This window comes from Passer domesticus, chromosome W (genome assembly GCF_036417665.1).
Source record: "Passer domesticus isolate bPasDom1 chromosome W, bPasDom1.hap1, whole genome shotgun sequence".
Classification (NCBI taxonomy): domain Eukaryota; kingdom Metazoa; phylum Chordata; class Aves; order Passeriformes; family Passeridae; genus Passer; species Passer domesticus.
The window spans coordinates 17,663,128-17,688,998 of NC_087511.1; the positions used below are offsets into that span (position 1 = coordinate 17,663,128).

Consider the following 25,871-nt stretch of genomic DNA (forward strand, 5'->3'; position numbering starts at 1 on the left):
TTTTGGTACTGCCTCAAACAGCCCCTTCTCTGGGCCCCGCTCATAGTGGGCGTGGCCTGGTATTGCTCCTCAGGCGCTGGGATATGGCGTAACCATGGGCAGTAAGATGGCGGCTGCCACTAGAGTCGTACAGGTAGTGGTGCGCGGCGTGCGGACCGGGAGGCGGCTGGGGCCGGGAGCCTGGGGCCTGGAACCTGGCGCGGGTGGCAGGCCTCGCTTCGCGCGCAGCCGCCGGGGCCTGAGGTGGCCGATGCCCGAGGCGCCGTTGGAGAGGCTGGTGACCTTGGCGCGGGGGAAGAAGGGTGCGGCGAGGCCGGCCCGGTGGCGCCGGTCATTAGATTCCTGTGCCTGGTTCTGGTACCAAAGGATGTTACTGAGCAGTCTGCAGGCTGCCCCTTTTCGGTCGCTCTTCAAGAGGGGAGGGCGCTAATCAGTATCTCGTTTCTAAGCCGTCCTTCTTCCCTTCAAAGGTGAAACATAGAGTCTTCTTGAAAAGACATATTTAAAAATAAGCACAGTGGTTTTGAATACCAGACGTTATAATGTATAGGCGTTTTTTTCTTAATGGAACTAGTCCATCCCAGCCAGCCAGCTGAACAAATATATACAGGTAAAGAGCACTGCTAGCAATTTCACATGCTAAAACTTCGTAATTCCATTTTTGCTACTGTAGTAGTTATTTCTGCATACACACTGATTGCTGTGAGAAAAGGAAGAGAATGCTTATTCCTGTTCTGAACACTAGGGTGAGGTAGTGCCTTTAAAGGTGAAATTTCTCCTTGGGTAAAAATAAAATTCGAGTAGTAGTTTTATCACAGTGCTGGTGCACAAAACAGCAGTTATAGAAGTGGTTGTTTAATTTGTTGTGTGTTCCATTTTATTAATGTTTGTCTAGAAATATATTTTATTCTCCCTGTTTCTCGTACTACATTGTCTTATTCTAGGTAGTCAAGCCACATACTCCCTTAATAAAGTTCCCAGACAGAAAAAGTAGTCCCAGACCTAAAAGTAAGTATTTCATCTATAGATACAACTTATGCCATATTTCTTTGCATAAACTGTTGTGTATAAGAATCGGCACACAATTTTTCTGCTTTGACTATGCAACTCAACTGATTTTGAACAGGGTTTCTGAATCGTTGTTTTAGTTTGAAGGCTTCCTTTTCAGACTCTGTACAACTGTGGGAATATAAATAATACATGCATGCCTTTATTTTTTGGTCAAGGCAGAATCACAAGGATTTCTAGTAATGTTTTTCTACTTATATAAGAAGTCACATTTTTGAAAATACTAATATTTGCCTGAAGTGATAGTGTCCAAATGAATTTGAAACAGCCTTAGGTATTTAGTGATCTTTGCAGAAAATGATGTTGCATTTTCCTCATCCTTTCTTTTCCTAATTGGAGTGTGTGATGGTGTTGGTATTTAAAACCCTGATTTATGGCTAAGAGCCATTCCACTGTACATTTTAAGAAGTGTTTCTTTGTGCTAATAATTAATGCTGAGAAAAAATTGACTTCATTGCAATCTTTGACATTAATTTTTACACCTATAGCTACGTTCATATTTATAGAAACCTCAATACTGTTACATTTAGAACATCAAAGTTAATGAGCTATATGTTGTTTTAAAATTCCTTTTGAGTCAATAAAGTATTTGAAACTAAAGTAGTAGATATTTTAAGAAGCTCTGTTGTTATTCTCACTTGTTTAGAAATGATACCATACTAGGTATTTGCCACAGCATTATATTTAGGATTTAACCTTAAGTTTAGTTTATCCATTAACACTGCAAAGTATCTACAATGAACATCAGTGCTACTTCTGACTTACTTGTGAATTCTTCAGGAACTATATTCTGTGATAACTTTCAGTCAGAATTTTGTATGTTGTGCTCAGTTCAGCCAATTGCACCACCTTTGATGCCAGCGAATTGCTTTCTCAAAGGCTTAAAAACATGTTACTTAGCTTATGCTTATCTTCGCATCACAAGATTTTTGTGGCTATATATCTTAAGTATGTTAGACCTTTATACATTAATTTCTGCTGCCTCACTAGTGAATTGCAATCTACTTCACTTTGCTTGAATGCTGTAGCAATAACTGTTTCACCATACCAGAATGTTGCTTCTACATAGCTACACACAGCTCTGCAGATCAAGACTATACTTTTAGGGATTTTATTATCATATTACTACTGCAACATGATGGTCTCAAACAGGGCAGGGAAAACTGTAGTAGGGACTGTATCTGAGCTTAAGAAACAGCAGTATCAGGTCAGGTATTTTTTAATCTTGACTTTGGGCTTTTGATTGGCTAATGCTTCTATTGCAAATACACTTCAAACTTTAAAAAATACAATAGAAGAAAATCTTAGGCAAATTTCTAAATATTTATTTGGTATATAAAAGAAATTTGGAGAAACTTTTTTTAAATATATAAGGTATGTTACTTCTTAAAAATCCTTTGTAGTCATTACTAGCCAAAGCTATTATCATCTGTGTGTTGTTTTCTTTTGTTTTCATCCTCTGTTCCGTTTGCCTTTTGCTCTTAAATTTTAAAATTTCGGTTTAATGGCATGCTCCCTGTTCAGATTCTGCTCCATTTGATGGGTTCTCTTCCTCCTTGCTCTGTTTGGGACCTTCCTTTCTTGATACCATTTTGTAATATTAAGAATGGGCATAGCATTCTATTACATTTTGTGGTATGCCGTAGTTGTGAGCTTTTTCTTTCTCTAAGCCTCTTACCTCCTTTTCATTTGTTTGTCTTTATAGTTGCAGTAAACAAAAAGCATCATCTTAGTTGGATGTTAGTTATTTATATTTCTACATAATCCCCTCCACACACACATTTGATACTTCATGCTGCTCCTGCAAGTACAGCTTCCCAGTGAAAAAGCCTTTGTTAGGATCTATGTTGATTTATCTTCTGTTTCCACATCTGTATTTCTGCCACTCAAATATGCTTTCTTTTACTTTCAGAATTTTTTCACCATGTTCTTGGTATATTTAACAATAAAAACAGCTTGTGAGAAGTAGAATATCTTTAAATTATTTTAATTATTTTGATTATTTTTTATAATTAAGAACATTGTCAATAACTGGTAACTTTTATTGGCTGCTCACTAATTAATTTTACAGTCTTGTTATATTTCTGTAATGGTTTTGCAATCTGGATTTCAGTACTGGAATCTCTACAAACAAGTATGCCATCTCTTGGTGCTTCAAAAGCACAGGAGTCTGTAGGAGGCAGATCACCAGGATTTCAAAATATTTCACCAGTTAGGAGAGTACAAGGTATACCAGACACTTCTGAATCAACAAGAACCTTACCTCAGAAATACAGACGAAAACTAATGTCAGATGAAGAGATTGAATATATTCAAGTAAGTTTCATTTATGTTTGTGTATTGTCTGTATTTGCCTAGTATTTATCTTATTTCTACACCTATTTCCAAGTCTAAAATACGATATTACATTGTAATTCTTGGCAAGTGTATACTCAGAGTTTTCACCACTTTGATGCACAGTACCCAAACTACAAAATCTTAATACACAAGGTACCCAACACTCACTAATTAGTAGCTTGTGGTGTCACTAATTAGAGAGATATAGCTATGCAGACAGCTTGTGATAGTCATAGCCTGCATTAATCACAGTCACTACCTCTTGTGTAACAGCTGTTTAACGTGTAATTTGAATATGCTGTACAGGAGCACAAGAGTCTGTTCTTAGACCAGCAAAGGCTATTACCAGGCGACTGAAGTCTAAGATATTCCTCAAGCTAGTTTAATTTATGTATTAATAAGTTACTGCTTGTATTTCTAGTAGTAGAAACATTTGATTAAACTTGATATAAATATTTTCTGCAATATTTTCAAATATGCCATTGTACATAAAAGGCAAGAAAAACCTGCTTTTGTTCTGTAACAATTTTCAGTTGTAAACACCAATGCTTAAAAAGAGAGAATGCACAAAATATGAAGAACGGGAGAGATGGGTGTGAGTTTGAAATGAAAAGACACATAGCTTTGTTAAATTATAAGGACACCTACAGTGTGATCATATTAATAGAGGAAATCAGTTTTCTTTCATGTATATCAGTATGGTATTATAATTAGAAATAAAATTAATCATTTTGCATTGTAATATGCTCCTTGACCTCTAGCATAAATTTTGTAATGGTGAGGTAAATTGTAAAATCATTTCATTAGCAAAATAATGCATTGAGTACCTTTCTGACTTCTCATAAAGCTTGTAATGGCTGACCTTGGGTTTGTTTTTGCTTTGGAATTTGGGCAGTGAAAATAATTCTAAAACTTCTGTTTACTAGTGCTGTGTTTATCAGACCTTTCTAAAGTGAGTAAGAGACATGTTTCTTCAGAGTGGGAGAACTGGAAGAAGTTATAAATATAGGTTGCAGGTATTGATCTTTTTGTATTCTCCCCTGAAAAAATGGAGTTCTTATGGGTAGATACTGATACTTTGACACTCTGTGTATGTTCCTATACAGGTTAAAAAATCAATGTCTAAATCAAGAATTAAAGCTAAAACTATTTCTTAATCTAGAACATTGAAAAAGATTTCATCTCCATTTTCCATTATTTTAGTGGAATACATTTAACTATATGCTTTTATTTTACAGCGTGGAGGTCCAGAATAAATATGGAAGATTATTTGCCACTGTTGAAGAGTGAAATATTATATTCACAATAAAAGCATTTCCTTAATATTATGATTGTGATGCTGGTTTGGGTTTTGCCTTTTTTTTCTATGTTCTCTGTATTCTTCGCACATATATTTGTAGCTTTGTAACCTATTGTATTAGTGACTTATTTTCCCAGTACTTTTCCATGGCCTTTCCCTAGGCAGAAAGACAACAAATTCCAGAGCTCCAAGCCCTGGGAGGTACAAGGCCCCAATGCTATCTTGGTTCTTTCTGGGAACCAAGGTTGAGAACAACTCTTCGAGATACATTTTCATGGACAAAGTACAGTGAATGCCAAGGAGGGGATCCAGAGAAGGGGCTTGACCTGGGGAAGAATTGCATCACCACTTGTCCTCCTAATTGGTGCTTTTTACCAATTATGCTAATTTCCTAAAACCTATAAAACTGTATTCACCCCGTGTGGGTGGGCGGGCTTTTGTGGACATCTTTCCATAACTACCCATGAAACCCTTTAAATAAAGATCCTCTTTTATATTACCTCCTTACTAAAATTATCTCAAGTTTCATTTCCAGGTTGGGCCAAAGGCAACAGTTATTCTGGCACACCCAGATGGGACAAGCAAACCTGGTACCCTTCCTCCGGATCAGAAACATCCTGCAAGGAATTCTTTCCTGCTGGCAATCTAAAGAATTCCATGCAGCAGCCTGAGGTTGTGAGGCCATGGTTCCAAGATCCCGCAGGAGGTAATATAAAGGTAGCTCTTTTTGCTGTGTAGTATGTAGTTCATATCTGTGTGTGTATTGTGTATGTATTGTGTATCTGTTAAAGGTCAGTAATTGCTAGCAGTCCTAGGACAACCCAGCGTTGGGGGGGGGGGGGGGGGGGGGAAGAATTTGCTTTTGGAATGGTTTCTCAAAGTTTTTTGTTTCATCACTTTTACAACCTGCCCCAGATCAGCTGGAGGGGAGGCGGAGCTTGCATGTGTATGTGTGTGTTTGCCACTGGTATCTTGGTTTACAAGACAGGTGTCTGCTAGGGAAGGCAGAAAAGCTTCCCTTGGAATGGAGAATGTAAACCCCCTCCCTCCGAATTATTAGACTTTTGAAAGTAAGGGCAAAGATATGGGAAGAAGAATAACATTTATTTACTAGTATGTATAATAAAGCAAACAAACAACAACTATGGCATTAACAACAAACAGAACCAGGAACCCAGTGACAGCCTTTTCGGCTGTGGCACTTTCCCCTTTGGTGTAGTTACGGTCACAGCCGGCGGGGGTACTGGCAGGCTCCCGGTGGACAGGACAGGTGCGGTGATCCCCACGTGGCTGCAGGGGGTGCTCCAGCGTGGGCTCGGGGAGCACGCGGCAATGGCAGCTCAGCCAAGACAGGAAGGGATGGAAGAGGCTTTGCTTCACAAATCCTTGGGGCAGTCGATTCTGGTGCCCCTAGCAGGACTCTCAGAAGCAGCAGGCTGGAACAGCAGGGATGAGCAGAAATCCCAGGGCGGTGGACGAGAATGTATCAACTGTCCATGGCAATAGCTGGAACCTGCGGGATGTCCTGGTAGGGCAGGGGGATGTGGGGCCCAGCAGCAGAAAAAAGGTTCCCTGCTGGGTTATGGTGGTGTCAGCGAACTCCTTTCCCCAAGCCGCAGGTCCGACCGTCCTACAAAGCCTGGCAGCAAGAGCGAGGCTGCCCCCAACCCCATCTCTTTCTTACCTGCCCCCATTCTCGCGGTATCTCTGCCCCCCCCAAGGGAAACTCCCAGAAACCAAAGACATTCCCCCTCCCCGTCCATCTCAAGCATCCAGATATTGTAAATCAAGGGCGACTCAGACGTTGGTGAGGGAGAGAAAATGATGAGGAGGCCCCCAGCTTATCAGAAGGCTAAATAATTACTTTCTTATTCTATATTATATACATTGCATCTAAACTGATTCTGCCTTGCACTCACTCTTGATCACAACTGCACAGAACTGCACTCATCTCTGATTCCTCCCGTGACTGTCTCGTGACAGTCCAACACATACACACTTCTTGGCCCTGACAGGCCAAGGGAACAAAACATCCTCACTTTGAGTAAATAATCTCCATATTGCATTCCACTCTGGCACAGCAAGCAAGAGAAGAATTATGTTTTTCCTTCTTCACTGCTTGTTTCACAACTTCTCTCTGTTCAGAGGGCATGTGAATACCACACCCAGCCATCAGTGCTTCTTAGCAACTCAATGGGAAGAAATTCCATAGGTAATAAGGAAAGAACAGAAAAAACCCAACCCCCAACAACTGGCTGAGATCGTTCATTGGTGGAGAAAAGTGAATTACAGTGAGGAAGTTTCTTTCCTGTTTAACACGGGCGGGTTGAAAGTTGGCCTGGGGACGCCTGGGCACGGAGCGGCTGGGAAGGGTGGGCTCACGCCATTGCAGAGGAGGGGAGAAGCGCTTCCACTTCCTATGTTCCATCCATGGAAAGTTTTTTCCAAGATTTTAGGGCAGAGGTGGCTCTCGGACTCCTGGGACAGATCCACGAGTGGGGAGGCCATGCCCCTCGTGACGGACGGCAGGGAACAGCCACTCTAAGAGGGGCTGACGTGACATCTGCCATTGCCCTGAGAATGGCCGGGAGATGGGGCGAGGGAGCAGTCCCAGGACCCGTGGCCGCTGTTGCGCCTCTTGGCCCCTGCTCTGGCTGGGCGGGGTGGCCGCTGCTGTGCAGCCACAGCCTGGCTCGTCCCCCACCCCTGGGCCCCACCCGTGCCGGCCCAGAGGGGGCTGGGAGTGTGAAATCTATGGGCAGGAGTGTCACCACCCTGGGCGGCACCGATTTTGCTGCTGTGAGGGGCAGGGGAAAGGCGGAGTTGAGTCCCTCAAGGAAGCTGATGTCACCTTTGTAGGCAGGAACGACTATCGCAGTTGCCATAGTAATGAGTTTTGTTTTAGAGAGACACGAGAACCGCTGTAAGCACTGACACAGCTCGAGCATGGGCGTGCCGGGAGTGCCCCCGGGCGGGTGTGCCTGCATTGGGAATCTGTCCCCCGGCCATGTGGCGGACATTGAGCACTCTTTGTGCTGTTAAGCACTCAAAAAAGAAATCATTTTTCAGGCTTCCTTAAAACAGGCTCAAAGTAAACAGAGTCCTGTGTTAACAAATACCTTAGAATGGAAACTGAGCCAAGATGCTATAAAGGCTGTTAGTGCCATAGGGGTAAAAGAAATGAGACCTTTCTTCCAACCTTTAAAACATTAATTAGATAAACACTGGATTTATCAGTTTCTCTATTTGCCAAATTCTCCTAAGAAAGATTTATTGGAATTCTGCAAAAGGAAGAAAGTAACCGATAGTTTAGTATGGTTTACTGAATTAAATTTTAAAAGTACCTTCTTCAGCATCCCTGAGAATAGGAAAAGCCAAGTACTTATTGCTATTACATGGAAAAATCCTGAATCAGGGAAAAAGAGCCAGCTCACCAAGACAGTCCTGCCTGAGGGTTTAAGGCACAGCCCAACTGTAATGTGATTTAGGTAATTCATGCTTATATAGAATATGATGGGAATATATGTTTAAAATAAATATTTGAAAGTGTTTCAAATCCACATGGGGAGCCGAGGGATTGTCTCATACCGGGAGACTGCCTCATGCCATTGCAAAACTGCTAATAGCAGTGAGGAAAGGCCTAATTTACAATCGAAAGAGCCTGGCTCTGGAGATGAGTCTTTACTCAAGAGCCACCTGGACAATCAATACACGACAAGTACTGAGATCAAGATAGCAGGAGCCATCGGAGAACTTGCATGCCAATGCCATATTCCTGTAACTCAACATCAGCATTCATCCCTTGCTGGGAACTACATTGTCCAGTCCAGCGCAGAGAAAGGAGACAACATGAATATGTTTAACTATGAAAAGAACAAGAGAGACTCTGCCTTGGGCAAATTAAAGTGTATACAAACCGCCCGGACACACACACTGGCATGAACAGAGGGGGTTCCGATGCAATAGAGGTCGGACCAGCGTTCACCCAGCGTCAAACCTAGGGTCGACGCTGTCCCTTTGATTGTGGCTATCGAGACTGTATATTGGTCGCAAAATAAATTATATTTTTATTAATTATTGAATTTGCTGTATCGATTTTTACCTATAACACCAACTATATTCAGAAATCAGCTGGAAAAGAAAGTGGAGAACTGGAAAAGTCAGCAAATGAGAATTGCTGCATCCAACCAGCAGCCAAGAATTGCTACATCCAACAGTTGCATGCAACTCACTATAAGTTTGTTCCATGAACATCAGCGATAGGTATCTTATGTTACTGAAACAGGGTAATGTTATTCTGAAAATGTTTGCTGTTAATCCTGGTATGTCTCTGTTCCCAACACTAACTGATAATATATCTGAGTATGACTTTGCAGACCATGGAAGAAGCCTATTCCAGCAGACCAAACATGAAGGATGTGCCAGACTGGAAGCTGTGTGCAGACAAAAGCAGCTTCATGTGAGATGGTGAACAGGTGACAAGTTATGCAGTGACAACCACGAACCAGGTAACCAGGCAAAAGACCTTGCCATCAAATGTATCATCACAGAGAGCTGAATTGATTACATCATTAAAAGATCTAGAACTGAGCAAAGTTATCTGGAAGGAAAGAGGACTGGCAACTATTGAAGGTAATGGAATTGAACACACTGAACAGACCCATGCACTGCTACAGAGTATTTGGGAATGTACAGAAGCAGCTTTTATGCATTGCAAAGCTCAGCAAAACAGGAAAACAACTCCTGAATTAAAGAATTGTTTTTCTGGTGAAATAGTAAAAGGAGGGGCTGCAAAAAAAAAAAAGCATCTTAGGAGTGGTGCCACAAAAGGAAATGAAGTTGTCACGGTTTGCCCCAAAGTGTGATCAAAAGGACCATCAGTTTTCTGGCACAAAGGCTGAAGTCAAGGAAAGTGAATGGACTATTACACCAGAAACAACCCAAACATGGGCAAAAGAGTTGTACTAGAAATAGCAGAGGCAGGAGATTTTCCTGGAGATTATTGGCAAATAGATTCTGCTGAGTTACCAAGCTAAGAAAAAAACAGGAATGTATAGGTGTTAGTTGACACCTTTAGTGGATGGTCTAAAGCTTATCCTTGTCACACTAACATAGGAAGAGAGGTGGTAGAAGTTTCACCCAATCATATAATTCCAAAGGTTTGGGGTTCCTTTGGGGTTGGTCCCCAGTAATCAGGGAAGTTACTCAAAGGTTGGGATATGTTTGGGATCTGTAAATTCCCTATGTGTGAATTGAACCCTGTCTTGGTTTGAAAAGACAGGAGCCTGTGAAGGAAGGCAAAAGCCTCCTGTGAAATGGAGAAGGTAAACCCCCTCCCTCCGAATTATCACAACTTCAGAATTAAAAAGGGCTCTCAGGCAAAGATATGGGAACGGGAATAACAGTTCTTTACTAGGAAGAAAAAAACTAAATAACAATGTAATTTAGTACAAGCAAAACAACCACTGGCAAAGTGAGAAAAAACCTGACACCCTGAGAAGTCAGGGTGCTGATAGCAGTCCAGCCAAATGGTGGCTGCTCCTCCTGGAGCGGCGATCTGCAGAAGGGTGTAGATCCCTTCCGAAAATGCGGCGAAGGAGCAGCTGGGCCTTGGTTCCTGATTCCTCTCGGAAATCCAGCGAAGAAGGCTGTCTGTGGTCTCAGAAGTGCTTGTTTTATGGTGGCAGGGATGCTTGGCTCCTCCCTCTGGGTGGAGCATCTCCCAATGGGATGATGTAACTAATCTTACCAGCCACAGTGAGTGATTCAATAGCCCATTAGCAGGACATTGTCTTCCTGGCAGTGTCATTGTTCTTGAAAGAGATAAGAAAAACTGCCTAACCCCCAACAGATGGCAAAAAAGAATACATGCTTATTTTACAAGCCAGGACATTATATAGCCCATTAGCAGGACATTGTCTTCCGGGCAGTGTCATTGTTCCTGAAAGAGATAAGAAAAAACTGCCTAACCCCCAACAGATGGCAAAATAGAATACATGCTTATTTTACAAGCCAGGACAAACCCTCAGAACGCAGATTAGTAAAATTTGTCAGAAACACATGACATTGGTTCAGGCCTTGCCTGTAGCCTTGCTGAGACTCTGCATGCAGCCAAGGTGGAGAGACATGAGTCCTTATGAAATATTGCAAGGCAGGCCATATCAAATTATGTCTATTAAGGGAGAAATTCATATGAGGGAGAAAATTGACTTGCAAAACTATTTAACAACTTTTAAGTTCCACTTTGCAGAAGGTCCAGATTCATTGTGTTATCCTGACCAATAAGACTGGACACACCTGCTCATCTGTTCCACCCTGGAGACTGGGTTTGTACTAAATGAAGAAACAGTGACTTTACAAGTTAAGTGGAAAGGACCATTCCAAATCCTGACTACCCTCACTGAAACCAGAGGTGCTGGCAGAGAGCCCTGGATTCACTGCTCCTGAAACAACTGGAAAACAGACACAGATACAAATTAGGATTATGTGATTTAAATTCTTTTGTCCCTGTTTGTGGGAACTTGTCCTGTAGGGGACGGGCCGGAGACTGGCCACACAGCCATACCACAGACAACCAACATCAACCCTTAAGAGATAAGAAGCCACAACTGATGACACCTAGGCAGCTTATAGTGAGGAGCAAAGGACTCGCAAAGGACTCTGGAACTAATTGGGAGTGGCCATTTTTCTGGTTTGAAAGCAAAACCAGTGAGAGACTCCAAGTCAGAAATACAATTTATTAGGAAAAGGGAAAAGAAAACCAAAATACATGCAATAATACAAAAGAAAAAGCACTGATAAATACAGAATACAACCTGACACCCTGTTGGTCAGGGTGTTGGTAGCAGTCCAGTTGGATTGGTGGCTGCAGTCCTCCTGGAGTAGCAAATGTGGTTCTGTTGGAGCAGCAATCCTGTAGAAAGGGTGTAGTCTTCCTCTGAAGATCCACTGGAAAAGGTTTCTAACACTTCTAAAACAAGTTTTTCATGAATCAGTCCCTTTCCCTTTGAATTTAATAGCCCCCTCTCTTCCCAAATTTTTCCAAAGGTATGCACTATGCCAAAAGCATATTTTGAGTCTGTATATATTGTTCCCTTTTTCTCTGCTAATATTTTCAGAGCTAATTTTAGGGCACATAGCTCACATGCTTGCGCTGACCAGTTGGAAGGTAACTTTCCCTTTTCTATGGCTACTAACTCTTCATCCACTATAGCGTACCCTGATACCTGGTGCCCCTGGATTACCCTTGAAGATCCATCGATGTACAATTGTTTCCTTCCTTGGAGTTGAAATAAATGGGCAGGAGATCTTTCTCCTTTTTAATGCCTTTATTAAGAAGAATCAGCTCAGGTGGGGAGAAATCGACGGGTTGCGCCCTCGCCGCCGTTGCTCCCAGGCGTGGCACGAAGGAGGAGGGTGATGCAGTTTTGTCCACTGGTCTGCAGACAGAACTGGGGACTCTGTCCTCACGGGAGAGTCGTGGAGTCCTTGGTTTGTTTGTTTAAAAACCCGGGGGGTCTCTTTAATCAGTTTCTTTTCAGGTTAGGGTGAGAAATAAAAAGGTCCAAGCAGGTACGGGACTATGCTCCCATCCTTAGACGTCACTTAAGTCACTTGTTGGCTCATGATTTTAGGGGTTTTTCTTGTAAAAACTGTAAAACTGTAAAAACCCAAGGTGCACTGCATTTCTTATTTGCATGCTGGCTCTGATGTCACTCCTATTTTCTTTACCTTGGAGGGGTCTGTCCTGGTGAGTGGCCAGCATCAGGGAAACAATCAGTTAATCACTGGCCATTAACAGGTATTCGAAGAGCTTTTCTTTGGCAGCACACCTAAAGAAGTCTGACTGGTTTTTTTTTTTTTTTTTTAACTCTGAAACTAAAAAAAAATACAATTTTCTATTCATAACAGCTCCCCCCTATTTTTCTTTGATCAAGCTTAAGCTTGCATCAACTTATAATTTTTGGCTCATTAACATAGAATTTCCTATATTTTTTGTATTGATAATACATTTCTTCAGCACTCGGGTGATCATATTTACTAAACTTCATTACCCTTTTTGATTTTTTCAGGTTAATTTCTTTAGAGATCCTTAGGTTATTCTGTACAGCAGATGTCACTATTTTTGTTAAACATGGAAATAAGAACAGACTAACAAGTGTACCCACAGTGAAGGTTATAGTTTTCCAACTTTTTTTGAAAATCCATAGATTATCCCACCAACTGGAATCAAGTGTAAGAGTCTTTTGATTTCTTAAATATGCTAGTTTTTTTAATTTCGTTTAAAGTGTTTCTAATGACTGCTACAATTAATTTGATTTGATAAACTACTGTTTTGGTTTGGTTGAGTTGGTCATTAATATGATTAAGAGCCAATGCGGTCTGATTAGATATTACTTCTAATTCTGATTGTAGTTTCAAAATTTTGTTTAACATATATTGTTCCTTCACTTTTGTTTTTCTCAAATCCTCATATATAGGAACTCTTAAACTTGATCCAGATTCTTTGTGTAATATAAAGACAGTTCGTTTTATAATTCTAATGATGCCACCACTAGACCAGCCTCTTGGCAATTCAGTGGATGTTGTGGTACCATTGACCCAAAACAGGGGTTTAGGGGTTTCCTGAAAGATATTAATTTTTGTCGTGCCCTCCCAATATTTAGAAATACTTTTTCCTTTTATCAGATTTACCAGGTTTGCTTCAATAGCATCACGTTCAAAGCACCACCAGGTTTCTCCTACAGGGTGCTCTCCCAGGAGTGGCTGCCTAAAGGTGGCGGTGTTCCGGGTCATCCAATATATTTTCTTATTCTCTTGATAAAAGATCAATTGGGAGAGGTTAACACAATTGTTGTGGACTCTCAGCAAGGAGCTTACTTCTTTCTCATAGAAAGGTTGGTAGTACTCATTGCACAGCTCTTCTGGGCTCTCCAGAGCACCACCAACAATCAGAGCCATTACTACTACCCTTCCCAAGAGTCCGGTATGGGTCATCTTGCACAGCCTGCCCAGCCGGCCTTGCCTCTTGAGGATTTTACTGAGAAGAAGTCTCCAAGCTCTTTAGAGTCTCTTGCTCCTCTGGTTAAACCTCTCTTGATCTGTCCCTGCTAATTTGGTCCCTCCTAGGGGAGCACTCTGGAGAAGATTAACCTGGGGTCTTTGGTACCAAGTTGGGACGACTTAACCAGAATTACTTATTAACAATTTTTAACTTTTACAAATTTCTTAAAATACTTCAAGACATGTTATGATTCTAAACTTTTTTCTTATGCAGTTCATCAGTCTTTTTGAATGTCAATTTTAAGTCATTTGGTCCTTTTATAATAGTATACTCAGCTGAATTAACTCCTGATGTGGTTGAATCTTGTCCTGAGTTAGGGTGTGAGGGTGGTGTAGAATCTGGTCCAATACCAGAGGGGGACACTGAAGAATCTTGTCCAATACTCGGGGGTGAGACTGGTCCTTTAATTCTCGTGATGTGGGTCCAACCTTTTTCTCTGGTTCGCACAGCCGAATTAGTGATGAGGAGTACCTGAAAGGGGCCTTCAAATTTAGGCATTAATGGTTTATAATTCCAGGATTTTATTAAAACCCAATCTCCTGGGTTGATGTCGTGTGCTTTTGTATCAAGAGGGGAGGTTTGGGGGAGGTATCCTCTTTTTCTAAGTCCTTCTAGAGTTCTTCCAATTACTTCTAAATATTTCCTTGTAGCTTCTTCTCCTTCCAGGTAGTCTCCTGTGCTATAGGGTGTTAACAAGAATGGCAATCCGAACATCATTTCATAGGGTGAAATCCCTATATCAGACCGGGGTCTTGTTCTGATGCGCAAAAGCGCTAGGGGCAAACACTTTAGCCAATTCATTTTTGAGAGTTTTGTTCATTCATTCCACCCTCCCAGAACTCTGGGGGTGCCACGGAGTATGCAATCTCCATTTTATTCCTAAAACTTCAATTATATTGTGCAATGTTTGAGCTACAAAATGTGGACCTCGGTCTTAGTCTATGGTATTCACCGTTCCATTCTGGTTCACTTTTTGGCAAGTTAAACACTCTTTTATAATTGTTTTTGCTAGGTCATATCCGCTTATGCACAGGTTATTTCTTAGGAAATAATCACATAGTCCTTGGACTCCCCAGTGGGTTAGTTTCTGTAGTTCTGTTAGCACTATCCCAGCAAGTGCTTTGTTTAGCAACACCCGTCCGTCAGATATTAACCCCTCCCCCATATCCCTTGATGTAACTTTAAATTTCACAAAATATGAGTTCTTTTTTTTCTTTTTCCCTACTCGGGTGTGGTTTCTGCTTAAAAAAACCTTTTACCAGATCTTCTGGTCTTAAAGCTGCTTCCTTTGCTATCTTGATCAGCTAGCAAAGGTTTCACAACTTTAGGCTAAACAGTCTTGGGGGGGGGGGGTCCAGTTGCTCCACAGTAATAGCAGCAGCTTTCACTTAAAGGGACTCGAGGCCTCTCCATGCCTCCTGTCCCTGACAGTACTGGTGTATCTTTGCTTGCTCCTGATGGTGGACCCCCCCACTCTTTTGTGGCCTTGTACTGCAGGAAAGGGTTGTTTACTCCCACACTTTCTCTGGCTATAGCAAGCACGATCTTAGCTTTGGCCTTCACTTTTTCTTCTTCCCTCCTTAAATACACTTTCAATGCTTCCCTCAATAACTCATCAATATCTTTTTCTTGCCAATCCTCTATCTTTTCCAGTTTTCTCCGTATATCAGGCCAAGATTTAGTAACAAAATGGACTTTTAGTAGCATTTCACCTTCGCTGGTGTCCAGGTCTGTTTTGGAGTACAATTGAAAGTTCCGCCTCAGGCGATTAAGCCAAGTGGCAGGAGTTTCATCTTTCTCTTGTATACCCTCAAATGCCAGTTTTGTATTGGTTCCTTTGGGAATTGATTCTCTTATCCCTCGAATTATCAAGGACCTGTACTCCATCATGGCCTTCCTCCCTTCCTCCTGGTTAGGATTCCAATTGGGATCCACTAGTGGCAATTTTTCTTCTCCTGATGGCACTTGGGGCCCTGGACGGTTATCTTTTTCCCAAACTCTTATGCTTGCAGCCCTAATCATTCGGGACTCTTCTGGGGAAAATAATATATTTAGAATGGAATTCATCTCCCCCCAAGTGTAGAAATTTGGACCTAAAAATTGATCCACTTGGTTAGCAATGCCTACGGGGTCTTCAACTAGATTCCCTAACTCCTTCTTGAATCCTCTTACCTCAGAAGCAGTTAGAGGAGCATTTACAAAACCAACACCTCCTGCTACTCTTCCCATAGGAACTTCTCTAAGGGGAAAAAGTTTCTCTGCCTTGGAGGTCTTGGATCGGGTACTACAGTATGGCCCATCTTCAGACACAAGATTGTTCACTTGAGGGGTATTAGCATTAGCTTGGACTTGCTGTAGGCTAACGGCTGTACCTGGTGATAAGGGGTTACTAGATAAGGAGGAATTTGTGTCCCAGTTAGGAGGAGGTGGAGGGACTGCAGTAGGAGGGGGAGAAGAGCTTGGGTGCATGTTAGGTGGAGCTGGAGAAGGGGTGGAGCATGCAGCAGGTGTAGTAGGTATTAGTGGTGGTGCAGAAGCAGCTGAAGGAGTCGAAGGGGGTGGTGAGGGAATGGCCCCCATGGCAGCTGGGCGAAGGGCTGGATCTGCTATTTGAGGTGCTCGAAGGAGAGGGTTATAAGGTGGAGGGGCATCAGGAGGCAAGTAGTCTAGGGGGTCCCACCTTTTACCAATTTCCTTAATTCTAGCATCTCCTCTTTCATTCCCTTCTTTCTTGCTCTGCACTTTACAAATTTGCACTCCTTCATTCTTTATAGCATTCAACCAACAAGCTACATACAATAATTCCTCAGGATCAGTATCTCGAGCCGTCAGATAATTACTCAGCTATTGACACATCCACTTGTCTTTCGTCCCACACCATGGCCATCCTCCTTGCACTTCTAATTCTGGCCACACTTCTGAACAGTAATGAATCATCTTAACTTTATCTAATCCTTCTGTGCCTTCTATAAAGTCCCATTTCTCTAATAGTTCACCTAGGGGAGTGTGGGGAGGTATATTCTTCAGTCTTTGGCCACTTTTCTTACTACTGCACCCTCCCATTTTTTTCTGTCTCTAAACAAATCACAAAGATGTCTTTTTTCTCTAAAGGAAATATATCTTATTTAAGAAGTCTCGACCTCCTGCCAAAACTCCAATTTCACTGACCCTTTTCGTCAGAACTTTGTTGAGACCTTCGCCTTCCCTTGCTAAGACTCAACAAACAACTAAAATACAAAAAAACATCCTCGAGGTCCTGACCTCTGAGGTTCGCCTGACCTCCTTCGTCAGGACTTAGAGAGACCTTGGCTTCCGTTGCCAAGGCTCAAACAGTCAAACCTCGAAACCCTGGCTTCTGAGGGGGTGCCTGACCTCCTTTGTCAGGGCCAAACTGCCTGATATCCTAAATCCTAACTTTCTTCGTTAGGACCTGTATCAGAGCCTTTGGGGTGCGTGCCACTCACACAGCTATTTCCTCCGCACGCCCGGAGGGGGGTCCTCTTTACCCCTCTGGAGGCGCCTCAATCACCAGTTCCACTCGCTTCCCCCTGTTCCCGGCCGGCCCCCTCGCGGGGGTGCGGAACCGCGGTACTGAGGGGTCCTCACTCGCTTCGAGGGGCCGGGCTGCCGGCCCTCGTCTCACTCACACACACTCGCTCGCCTCCCTCTCCCACCGCCGGATACTCTCACTTATCCGATGCTGCTCCGTGTCACTGTCCCAAGCCGATCTTCTCTGGTCCCGATAGCCAGCTGTCCTGCAGGTCCAGGGTGGGCGGCCATCCCAGTCCCGGTGTCCTCTTCAGGCGTGGCTATCCCAGACGAGTCCCCCAAGCTGAAATAAATGGGCAGGAGATCTTTCTCCTTTTTAATGCCTTTATTAAGAAGAATCAGCTCAGGTGGGGAGAAATCGACGGGTTGCACCCTCGCCGTCGTTGCTCCCAGGCGTGGCACGAAGGAGGAGGATGATGCAGTTTTGTCCGCTGGTCTGCAGACAGAACTGGGGACTCTGTCCTCACGGGAGAGTCGTGGAGTCCTTGGTTTGTTTGTTTAAAAACCCGGGGGGTCTCTTTAATCAGTTTCTTTTCAGGTTAGGGTGAGAAATAAAAAGGTCCAAGCAGGTACGGGACTATGCTCCCATCCTTAGACGTCACTTAAGTCACTTGTTGGCTCGTGATTTTAGGGGTTTTTCTTGTAAAAAACTGTAAAACTGTAAAAACCCAAGGTGCACTGCATTTCTTATTTGCATACTGGCTCCGATGTCACTCCATTTTCTTTACCTCGGAGGGGTCTGTCCTGGCAAGTGGCCAGCATCAGGGAAACAATCAGTTAATCACTGGCCATTAACAGGTATTCGAAGAGCTTTTCTTTGGCAGCACACCTAAAGAAGTCTGACCGTTTTTTGTTTTTTTTGTTTTTTTTTTTTTAAACTCTGAAACTAAAAAAAAATACAATTTTCTATTCATAACAGGAGTGGTCGATCCATTAGGTCCTCTCTTACTCTAGTTTGGTAGTTTATAACTTCTAGACAGTTATGTATTAATTCCTCACCTGGTTCCCCATATAAAAACTTGGCAGGGTTGAGTTGGTTACTCACGATTAGCTCTAAATCACTATTCATTAAGATGGCTTCATACTTTAGCACTCGGGAACCAGTGAGCCATTTCTCAGCCTTTTGGCTTAGGATATTTCTAACTGAGTGAGGGGTATATACTTTCAATTTTCCCCCAAAGGTTAATTTTTTGCTTTCCTCTATGAGTACGGTAGTTGCTGCCACTGCCTGAATGCAGGTCGGCCATCCCCGGCTGGCAGGGTCTAGCAGTTTTGATAAATAAGCCACCAGTTTCCTGGATCCTTCCCAGTCCTGGGCTAGTACTCCATGAGCTACCCCTTTTTCTACATCTACAGATAAAAAGGTTTGTCTAAGGCAGGAAGACTCAGTGCTGGTACACTGATTAATTTTTGCTTTAAAGCCTCAGTCTTTTGTTCGTCTTCTTCCCACCTAATCTCTCCTTCTACTAGCTTTTCATACAAGAACCTGCGTGTATCTTTCAATCCATAGCCTACAATATCCCAACAAGCCTGGCAACCTTCTAACTTCTCTTTTAGTTTTTGGCTGTGGGAGTGAGGCTATCCCTGCTATTCTCTCAGGGTTCAGCTGATGGCTCCCTTGACAAATCACATGTCCTAGGTATTTTACTTCCCTCTCTACAAATTGGAGTTTCCCTTTTGATACTCCAATCCTTGGTTCCCCAGAAAATTTAACAATGCTATGGTGGATTCTTGAACTTAGTTTTCTTCCCATCCTGAGAGAAGCAAATAATCTACATACTGGATGAGCTTTATCTCAGGTTTGATGGAGAAGAGTTGTAGTACTTCTCTCAAGGCGTGACCAAATAGGTTTGGGGATTCAGAAAACCCTTGGGGTAACCTAGTCCACCGAAGCTGTTGCTTCCTCCCAGAATCAGGGTCCTTCCATTCAAAGGCAAATATATCCCTACTTTTCTCTGCCAGTGGACATGCCCAAAAAGCATCTTTTAAGTCTATTACACTAAACCACTGGTGTGATGGGGGTATATTACTCAGTAGTGTATAGGGGTTAGGCACTACTGGGTACCGATTCACTGTTCTTTTGTTTGCTTCTCTTAAATCTTCAACAAACCTGTAAGTCCCATCTGACTTCATTACTGGTAATATGGGTGTATTATGGGGGGAAATACATGGCTCTAAGGTCCCGTCCTCAAGTAGGTCCTGGATCACCAGCCGTAGTCCTCGTCTCCCCTCCAGGGAGAGTGGGTATTGTCGTACCCTGACTGGATGGCTCTCATCAATTAATTTTATTACTATAGGTTTCATGTTTAATTTACCTCGATTTTTTGGTTTTGCCCACACCATCTCATGAATTTTGCCCTCATCCTCTTCCCTTAATTGGAGAAGTTTAACCACCATTTTTCCTTCCTTGGGGAGTACTCCAATGCCTAACTGCACCTGTAAACCCCACCCTAATAGATTGTACCCTGCTTCTGTAAGTAATAGAACATCCCCAATTCCTACTTTATTTGCCCCTTCAAACTTTACTTCCTTTATAACTGAAACCTTGAACCCCTCTCCTTTTGCACCTACTACTGGCATGGTATCTTGACCCTTCTTGCACCCCTTTGGGATTCTACAACCACAAGTTCTTTCAGCCCCCATGTCTACTAAGAATTCAAATTCTTCCTCCTGGGGGCCTATTTTTAAAGTTATCAAGGGCTCCTGATGGTATTCTGTCCCCAGGAGGCAGAGTCCCTGACACCCCTAATCTTCTGCTTCTCCTTTTTGCTCAGTTTCATAGACCTTCAGGTCCTTTTCCTTCTGGGGGCAATTCTTTCTGATATGCCCATTCTCTTTACAGTAAAAGCAAACCGGTCCTAAGTTCCCCCATTTCCCAAACTCTCCTTTCTGTGCCCAGTCCCAAGGAGCTGCATCCCCCCTCCATCTATCTTCCCATACTCAGAATCCCCCTCCCTTACCTGGGTTGTTCTTTACATGCTGGTTTCCTTCCCTAATGACAGCTGCCATTACCTTGGCTTTTGCCTTGGCCTTCTCTTCATCCCTTTTTACATATACCTTCTGTGCTGCCCTTAAAAGATTCTCTGACCTCCTTTTTTGCCAACCATCTAACTTTCTCCGTATATCTGGCCAGGCGTGAGTGACAAAATTTATCTTTAGTAAGATCTGTCCGGCTGCCGTGTCAGGGTCAACTCCTGAATACTGCCTCATATTTTTCCTCAACCTTTCTAACCACTCTGTTGGGGTTTCTTCCCTCTTTTGCTGCTCATTGAAAGCCTTACGGGCATTTTGATTACGTGGAACTGCCTCTTTGATACCTCTTACAATCAATGTTCTATATTCCTCCATGTCTTGCCTTCCCACAGTGCTGTTGTGGTCCCAGGTGGGGCACACTACAGGCATTTTCAGGTTCCCAGGAGGTCATTGCACATGCTCTCTTTCCCACATTCATATCCCAGCCACCCGAATCATCTGTCTTTCCTCTGGTGTGAACAACATAGTCATTATTGATTACATTTCCTCCCATGTGTAAGAATATTGGGCCCCAGAAACTGGTCTAAGTGCTCCGCTAACCCAAGGGGCTCCTCTAATAGTCCTTTTAATTCCTTTTTAAACATTCTCATGTCAGAGGAACTGAGGTACCGTTACGAACCCAATTCCTCCCTGTACTCCCCCCAGGGGTACTTCCCTCAGGGGATACAGTCCCAATGCTTGGCTCCCATCCTCTGATTTGCTTTCCTCTCTTTGTGCTACCCTGCTCCTGGTGTTCTGGCTAGGCCCATCAGGGGATAGGGGAGGTGCAGTTGGGGCCACTGGAAGTGGGGGGGGGAAGTGGTCTAATGGGTCCCACTCTGTATGTTCTGCTACCTTAAACATGCTCACCTTCGAGGGTGAGGTTTCCCCTTCCCAGCAAGCAGCATAGTCACTCTCTTCCTGATTGAATGGTTTCTTAGCTCTTACATAGATGTTTAATGCTCAGCATATCCATCCCTCGTCTGATCCATATCTCGGCAATTATTCATGATCACTCCTAATTTCCCTTCTGGTCCATTCCAATACACAGTACTGAACCATTTTTCTCTCGTCCTTATCTCTGGTGTTGGGGTCATATTTCCACTGGGCTAGCTTCCTTCCCAGTGGACTATCTGGAGGTATGCCCATTGGTTTCTCTTCAATCTCTGCTTCTTCCTTTGGGGATTCGCTACTCACCCATGATCCCATCCTGACCAGCAGATCACAGGTTTTCCCCCAACAGAGCCCACCTCCCTATGAAGGGCAAGGGAAAGGGGAAAAAAGAAACCAGGAAAGGAAAAGGGAGAGAAAAAAAAGGGGAAGAGAGAGAAAGAAACTAGGAAAAAGCTTTACCTCTCTTCCAAAAAAACCCCTACGGTCTAGGTGTGGTATTCACATGCCCTCTGAACAGAGAAAAGCTGTGAGACAAGCAGAGAAGAAGGAAAACATAATTCTTATCTCTCTTGCTGTGCCTGTGTTGTGCCAGAGTGGAATGCAATATGGAGATTATTTACCTGAAGTGAGGATGTTTTGTTCCCTTGGCCTGTCAGGGCCAAGAAGTGTGCGTGTGTCGGACAGTCACGAGACAGTCACGGGAGGAATCAGAGATGAGTGCAGTTCTGTGCAGTTGTGATCAAGAGTGAGTGCAAGGCAGATTCAGTTTAGATGCAATGTATATAGTATAGAATAAGAAAGTAATTATTTAGCCTTTTGATGATGGAGTCAGATGCATCATTTTCTCTCCCTCACCAACGTCCGAGTTGCCCTTGTTTACAATAGTCTAGGGTCTGCCAGCCCCGCCCCGCTCCGGCTCGGCTCACTCCACTCTGACTCGTCGCGGCACAGATCGGCTAGGGTCCGCCCCTGGCCCGCCCCACTCCAGCTCAGCAGCTCCGCCCCAACTCGCAGCGGCACGTGAAGTGTTACACCTACTACGGAGTAACTGCACCGCAGCAAACCTCTTGGTGATTGTCCCGTTTCTAGCCCAATCTCGGCTGGCTCCGGGAACCATTGAGCTGGTTGCGCCCAAGAGCCATCCCCGCCCGAGCTCAGCCACCGGCGGCGCCACCGGCGCCCGGCCCTCTGGTGCTTCCCCCAAAACCGCTGCCAGATACTGCCGCTCAGCTGGCCAAAATACTACAGTGATGGCCGCACCTCCCTCAAGACTGCCGCTGGCTCGGTGCTGTAAACCTCTTCACAAACCCCTCTATATCACGCATCCCGCCGGCCATGGGGGAAAAAATCCCCCCTTTCCTCTTCACCACGTGTCCTGCCCTTCCCTTCCCTCCAACCACCCAATATTCTAAAACTCCAACAGACCAGGATGGGTCTAGTAGAGTACTGGCGTGGAGTTCGCTTTCCTATACCAGAATTACGGAGTAATTATCTGGCCAAAAAAAATAGTACTCACCCCTCTTCTTCTCTTTTCTTTATCCAGCCTCCTCTTGTCTCCGGGCTTCAGCCTGCAACCACCGGTGGCCCTAGGAGTATCCGATAGACTCTGCCAAATTTGTGGTGTGGGCGCACCTCTTTTTGAAAACTCCTAGCACCACCGGGGCGAGGTGGTTATCCGGGACGAGCACGCCAAAATTGTTAGAAATAGTTACTCACTTTTCATAATTTTAGAAAGGTTTGTTAAACCTTATAAAAAATACAACAGAAGACTGAATAGAGAAAAGGTTATGGCACCAGGAGCAAAGGATTTTCCCCACCATGTGCTCACCCACACAATGGAGGTTTTGCCTCTTAACCCTTTAACCCCTCCCAAAGTTCTGTCCATTGACCCCTTCTTCGCTGTCCAGTGGTGGAGATCACTTCCTCAAATCCTGATTGGAGGTCAGATGTCACCATAGTGACAAGCCAACCCTCCCAGATGTCCCAACCCCGGCTGTCTCTTGATAACAATGCAAGGGGGTAAAACATAACTATAAATCTAGAAAACTTTTCTTAACCTATATACATTATATTTGTCTGTTAATTGTAAGAGTCGATCATCGCATTACTCATCTATCATAGAGCTGCAGAAAAAGGCATCTTAACAGTGGTGTGTAGCAATGTATCTGAACAACTTAGGCCACAGTGTGCACCAGCCATACCACTTGTAACTGTTCTTATCAGGATTTTCTCAGGGCCCTCTGGAATTCATCAAGGTTACTAAGACATAAACTATGCTAAAATAAGAAAGAAGAAGCTGAGAAACTGAATTCAAAGACCACAAGAACTCAATAACGGGGGGTGGCAAAGCACCTGGACTGTAACCAATCATATTCTGAGAAGTGCATGCAAAACACATGGACAGACAAAGGCACCAATAAGAAATGCATGATCAGCATGTGCAGTAGAATTAGAATATATAGTGCTTAATGTAAACAATAAACAGCTTCTGTTTAATCATATTGATTAATTGTCCAGGAGTCCTGAATTTCCCACAGTGGTGCCACAGAGGAGAATCGATTTGTCAAGGTTTGCCTCAAGGTATAATCAGAAAGACCACCAGACCATTAAGTCCCTTAAGGCTGAAACAAAAGAAACAGAATGGACTATTACACCAGGGGGACAGATTATAGTCCCACCACAGTGAGAACATGAAAACACCCATAGGGGAACAGAGAACTTTTTGAATCATATGAAGAAGGTAGTAGTAGAAAGGGATATAACTGATATTGTACAATCTGTAACAGGCAAATGTGAAATCTACTGTAGAAAAAAATCCCAACATGAGCAAAAGAGTTGGGTTAGGAATAATAAAGGCAGGGGATGTCCCTGGAGATTATTGGCAAATAGATTTTTCTGAGTTACCATGCTAAGAAGGATACAGGTATGTATTGGTGTTGGTTGACACCTTCGTTGGATGGTCTGAAATTTACCCCTGTTGCACTAACAGCAAAAGAAGCAGTGAAAGTTTTGCTCAATCATATAATTACAGGTTTGAGGTTCCTTTGGGGTTGTCATCAGCTAAGGGGATCACACTTTGTTGCAACTGTAGTGAAGGAAGTTAGTCACATTTTGGGAATTGTTTGGGATCAGTAAATTCTCTACATACCCCAGAGGGGTGGTAAGGCTGAACATGTGATTGGAACCCTCAAAACACGGGATAGTAGAATTTGTCAAGAAACATCCATTACGTAGGTTCAGGCCTTGCCTATAGCCTTGCTGAGAATCCACATACAACCAAGGCAGAGAGACAACATGAGTCCTTATGAAATATTGCATGGCTGGCCATATCAAATTGTGTATATTATGGGAGAAATTTGTATATGAGGGGGGAAATTGACTTACAGAGGTATTTAATGGCTTTAAGTTCCACTTTGCAGAGGCTCCAGAGATTTGTCATGTTATCCAGACCGATAGGACTGGACACACCTGCTCATCTGTTCCTGCTTGGAAACTGAGTCTATGTTAAATGGTGGGACAGTAACCTTTACAGGCTAAGTGGAAAGGACCATTCCAAGTCCTGACTATCCTTACTGCAGCCAAAGGTGCTGGCAGAGAACCCTGGATTCACTGCTCCAGAGTTAAGAAGACCTCTGCTCCTGAAACAACTGGAAAACAGACACTGATACAAATCAAGCTGTTAAGATTTAAATTGTTCTTTTTATGCCTGTTATCTGCATGGTTGGTAACCATGGCTCAGATTTGGTCCCAGGATTTGCATGTGGCTCTAGTCCAAAATATATCCAAAAGCTCTTCATAAGAACATCTTGTCAAGGTGGTATTGATAATGTGAAAATGAGGCCTGGCAAATTTTGCCCCTAGATAAATATCGGGCCTGTGCCTTTGGGACTGTAATTCCATACATAATATTTTATCACATTAATGATTTTTGAACATACTGAAAAGCCTTACAAGAAGTCCATGATTTGTCTTTTATAGTTTTGTAAAACAGAATGGCTCTCAATTTCCTACTAGCTGCAAAATCATTAACATTAGTTGTTTTTCTTATGTAGATCAGAGTGAAAGAATCAATAAGGATTTGGTTGAAATTTGGAAGCAAACTCAAATTCTACATCAGGTAGCTTTCAAAAGTCTCATTGAACTTTGAATATATCTTCCATACGCTCACCTCATGGTTACTGAACTGGACCTAGATAGAAGGAACTGTTCATACAACTTATATCTGTAGTTAATCTTTGCATAATAGCTCGGCTGTATGATGTGATTCTGTGGTCGAATATGGAGTAGAGACAAGATAAGGTAGAATCTTGTTGGTCTCTAAAAGGGGGGAAATGTTGCCAGAAGGATTTTTGCTTTTATATATTCTCTATATTCTTTACACATATATTTGTAGCTCTTTAGACTATTATTGTATTTGTAGCTAGTCCCAGTATTTTCCCAGTACTTTTCCCCACCCTGATAGGCAGAAAGACAAAACACATTCCAGAGGCTCTAAGCCCCAGGGGTACAAGGCCCCTACCCTGTCTTGGTTCTTCCTGGGAGCCAAGGTTGAAGCCAGCTCTTCAAGACACATTTTCATAAACAAAGTATAGTTTCTATCTGAGGGGGGAGGATTTTGAAAGGAGTTGAACTGGGGGGAATTACCTC

At 43.1% G+C, this 25,871-nt stretch overlaps 1 protein-coding gene across 6 annotated transcripts; it reads left to right on the forward strand.

Annotated features, from left to right (window-relative positions):
* LOC135289172 (alpha-ketoglutarate dehydrogenase component 4-like) lies at positions 1 to 24,637 on the forward strand. 6 transcript variants are annotated; one of them, XR_010351968.1, is made up of 5 exons: positions 1 to 133; positions 945 to 1,008; positions 3,182 to 3,384; positions 5,229 to 5,422; positions 22,768 to 24,637. XR_010351968.1 is itself a non-coding variant. In XM_064402594.1 (4 exons), the coding sequence occupies exons 1-4, from the start codon at positions 95 to 97 to the stop codon at positions 5,352 to 5,354; spliced, it is 432 nt and encodes a 143-aa protein (XP_064258664.1). In that variant the 5' UTR covers positions 1 to 94; the 3' UTR covers positions 5,355 to 9,509. The 6 variants fall into 6 exon arrangements, 4 of the variants coding, with proteins under 4 accessions (XP_064258664.1, XP_064258666.1, XP_064258665.1 ...); XR_010351967.1 differs by having other exon boundaries at positions 5,229 to 5,411; XM_064402594.1 differs by lacking the exon at positions 22,768 to 24,637 and having other exon boundaries at positions 5,229 to 9,509.
* The last annotated feature ends 1,234 nt before the right edge of the window (positions 24,638 to 25,871 follow it).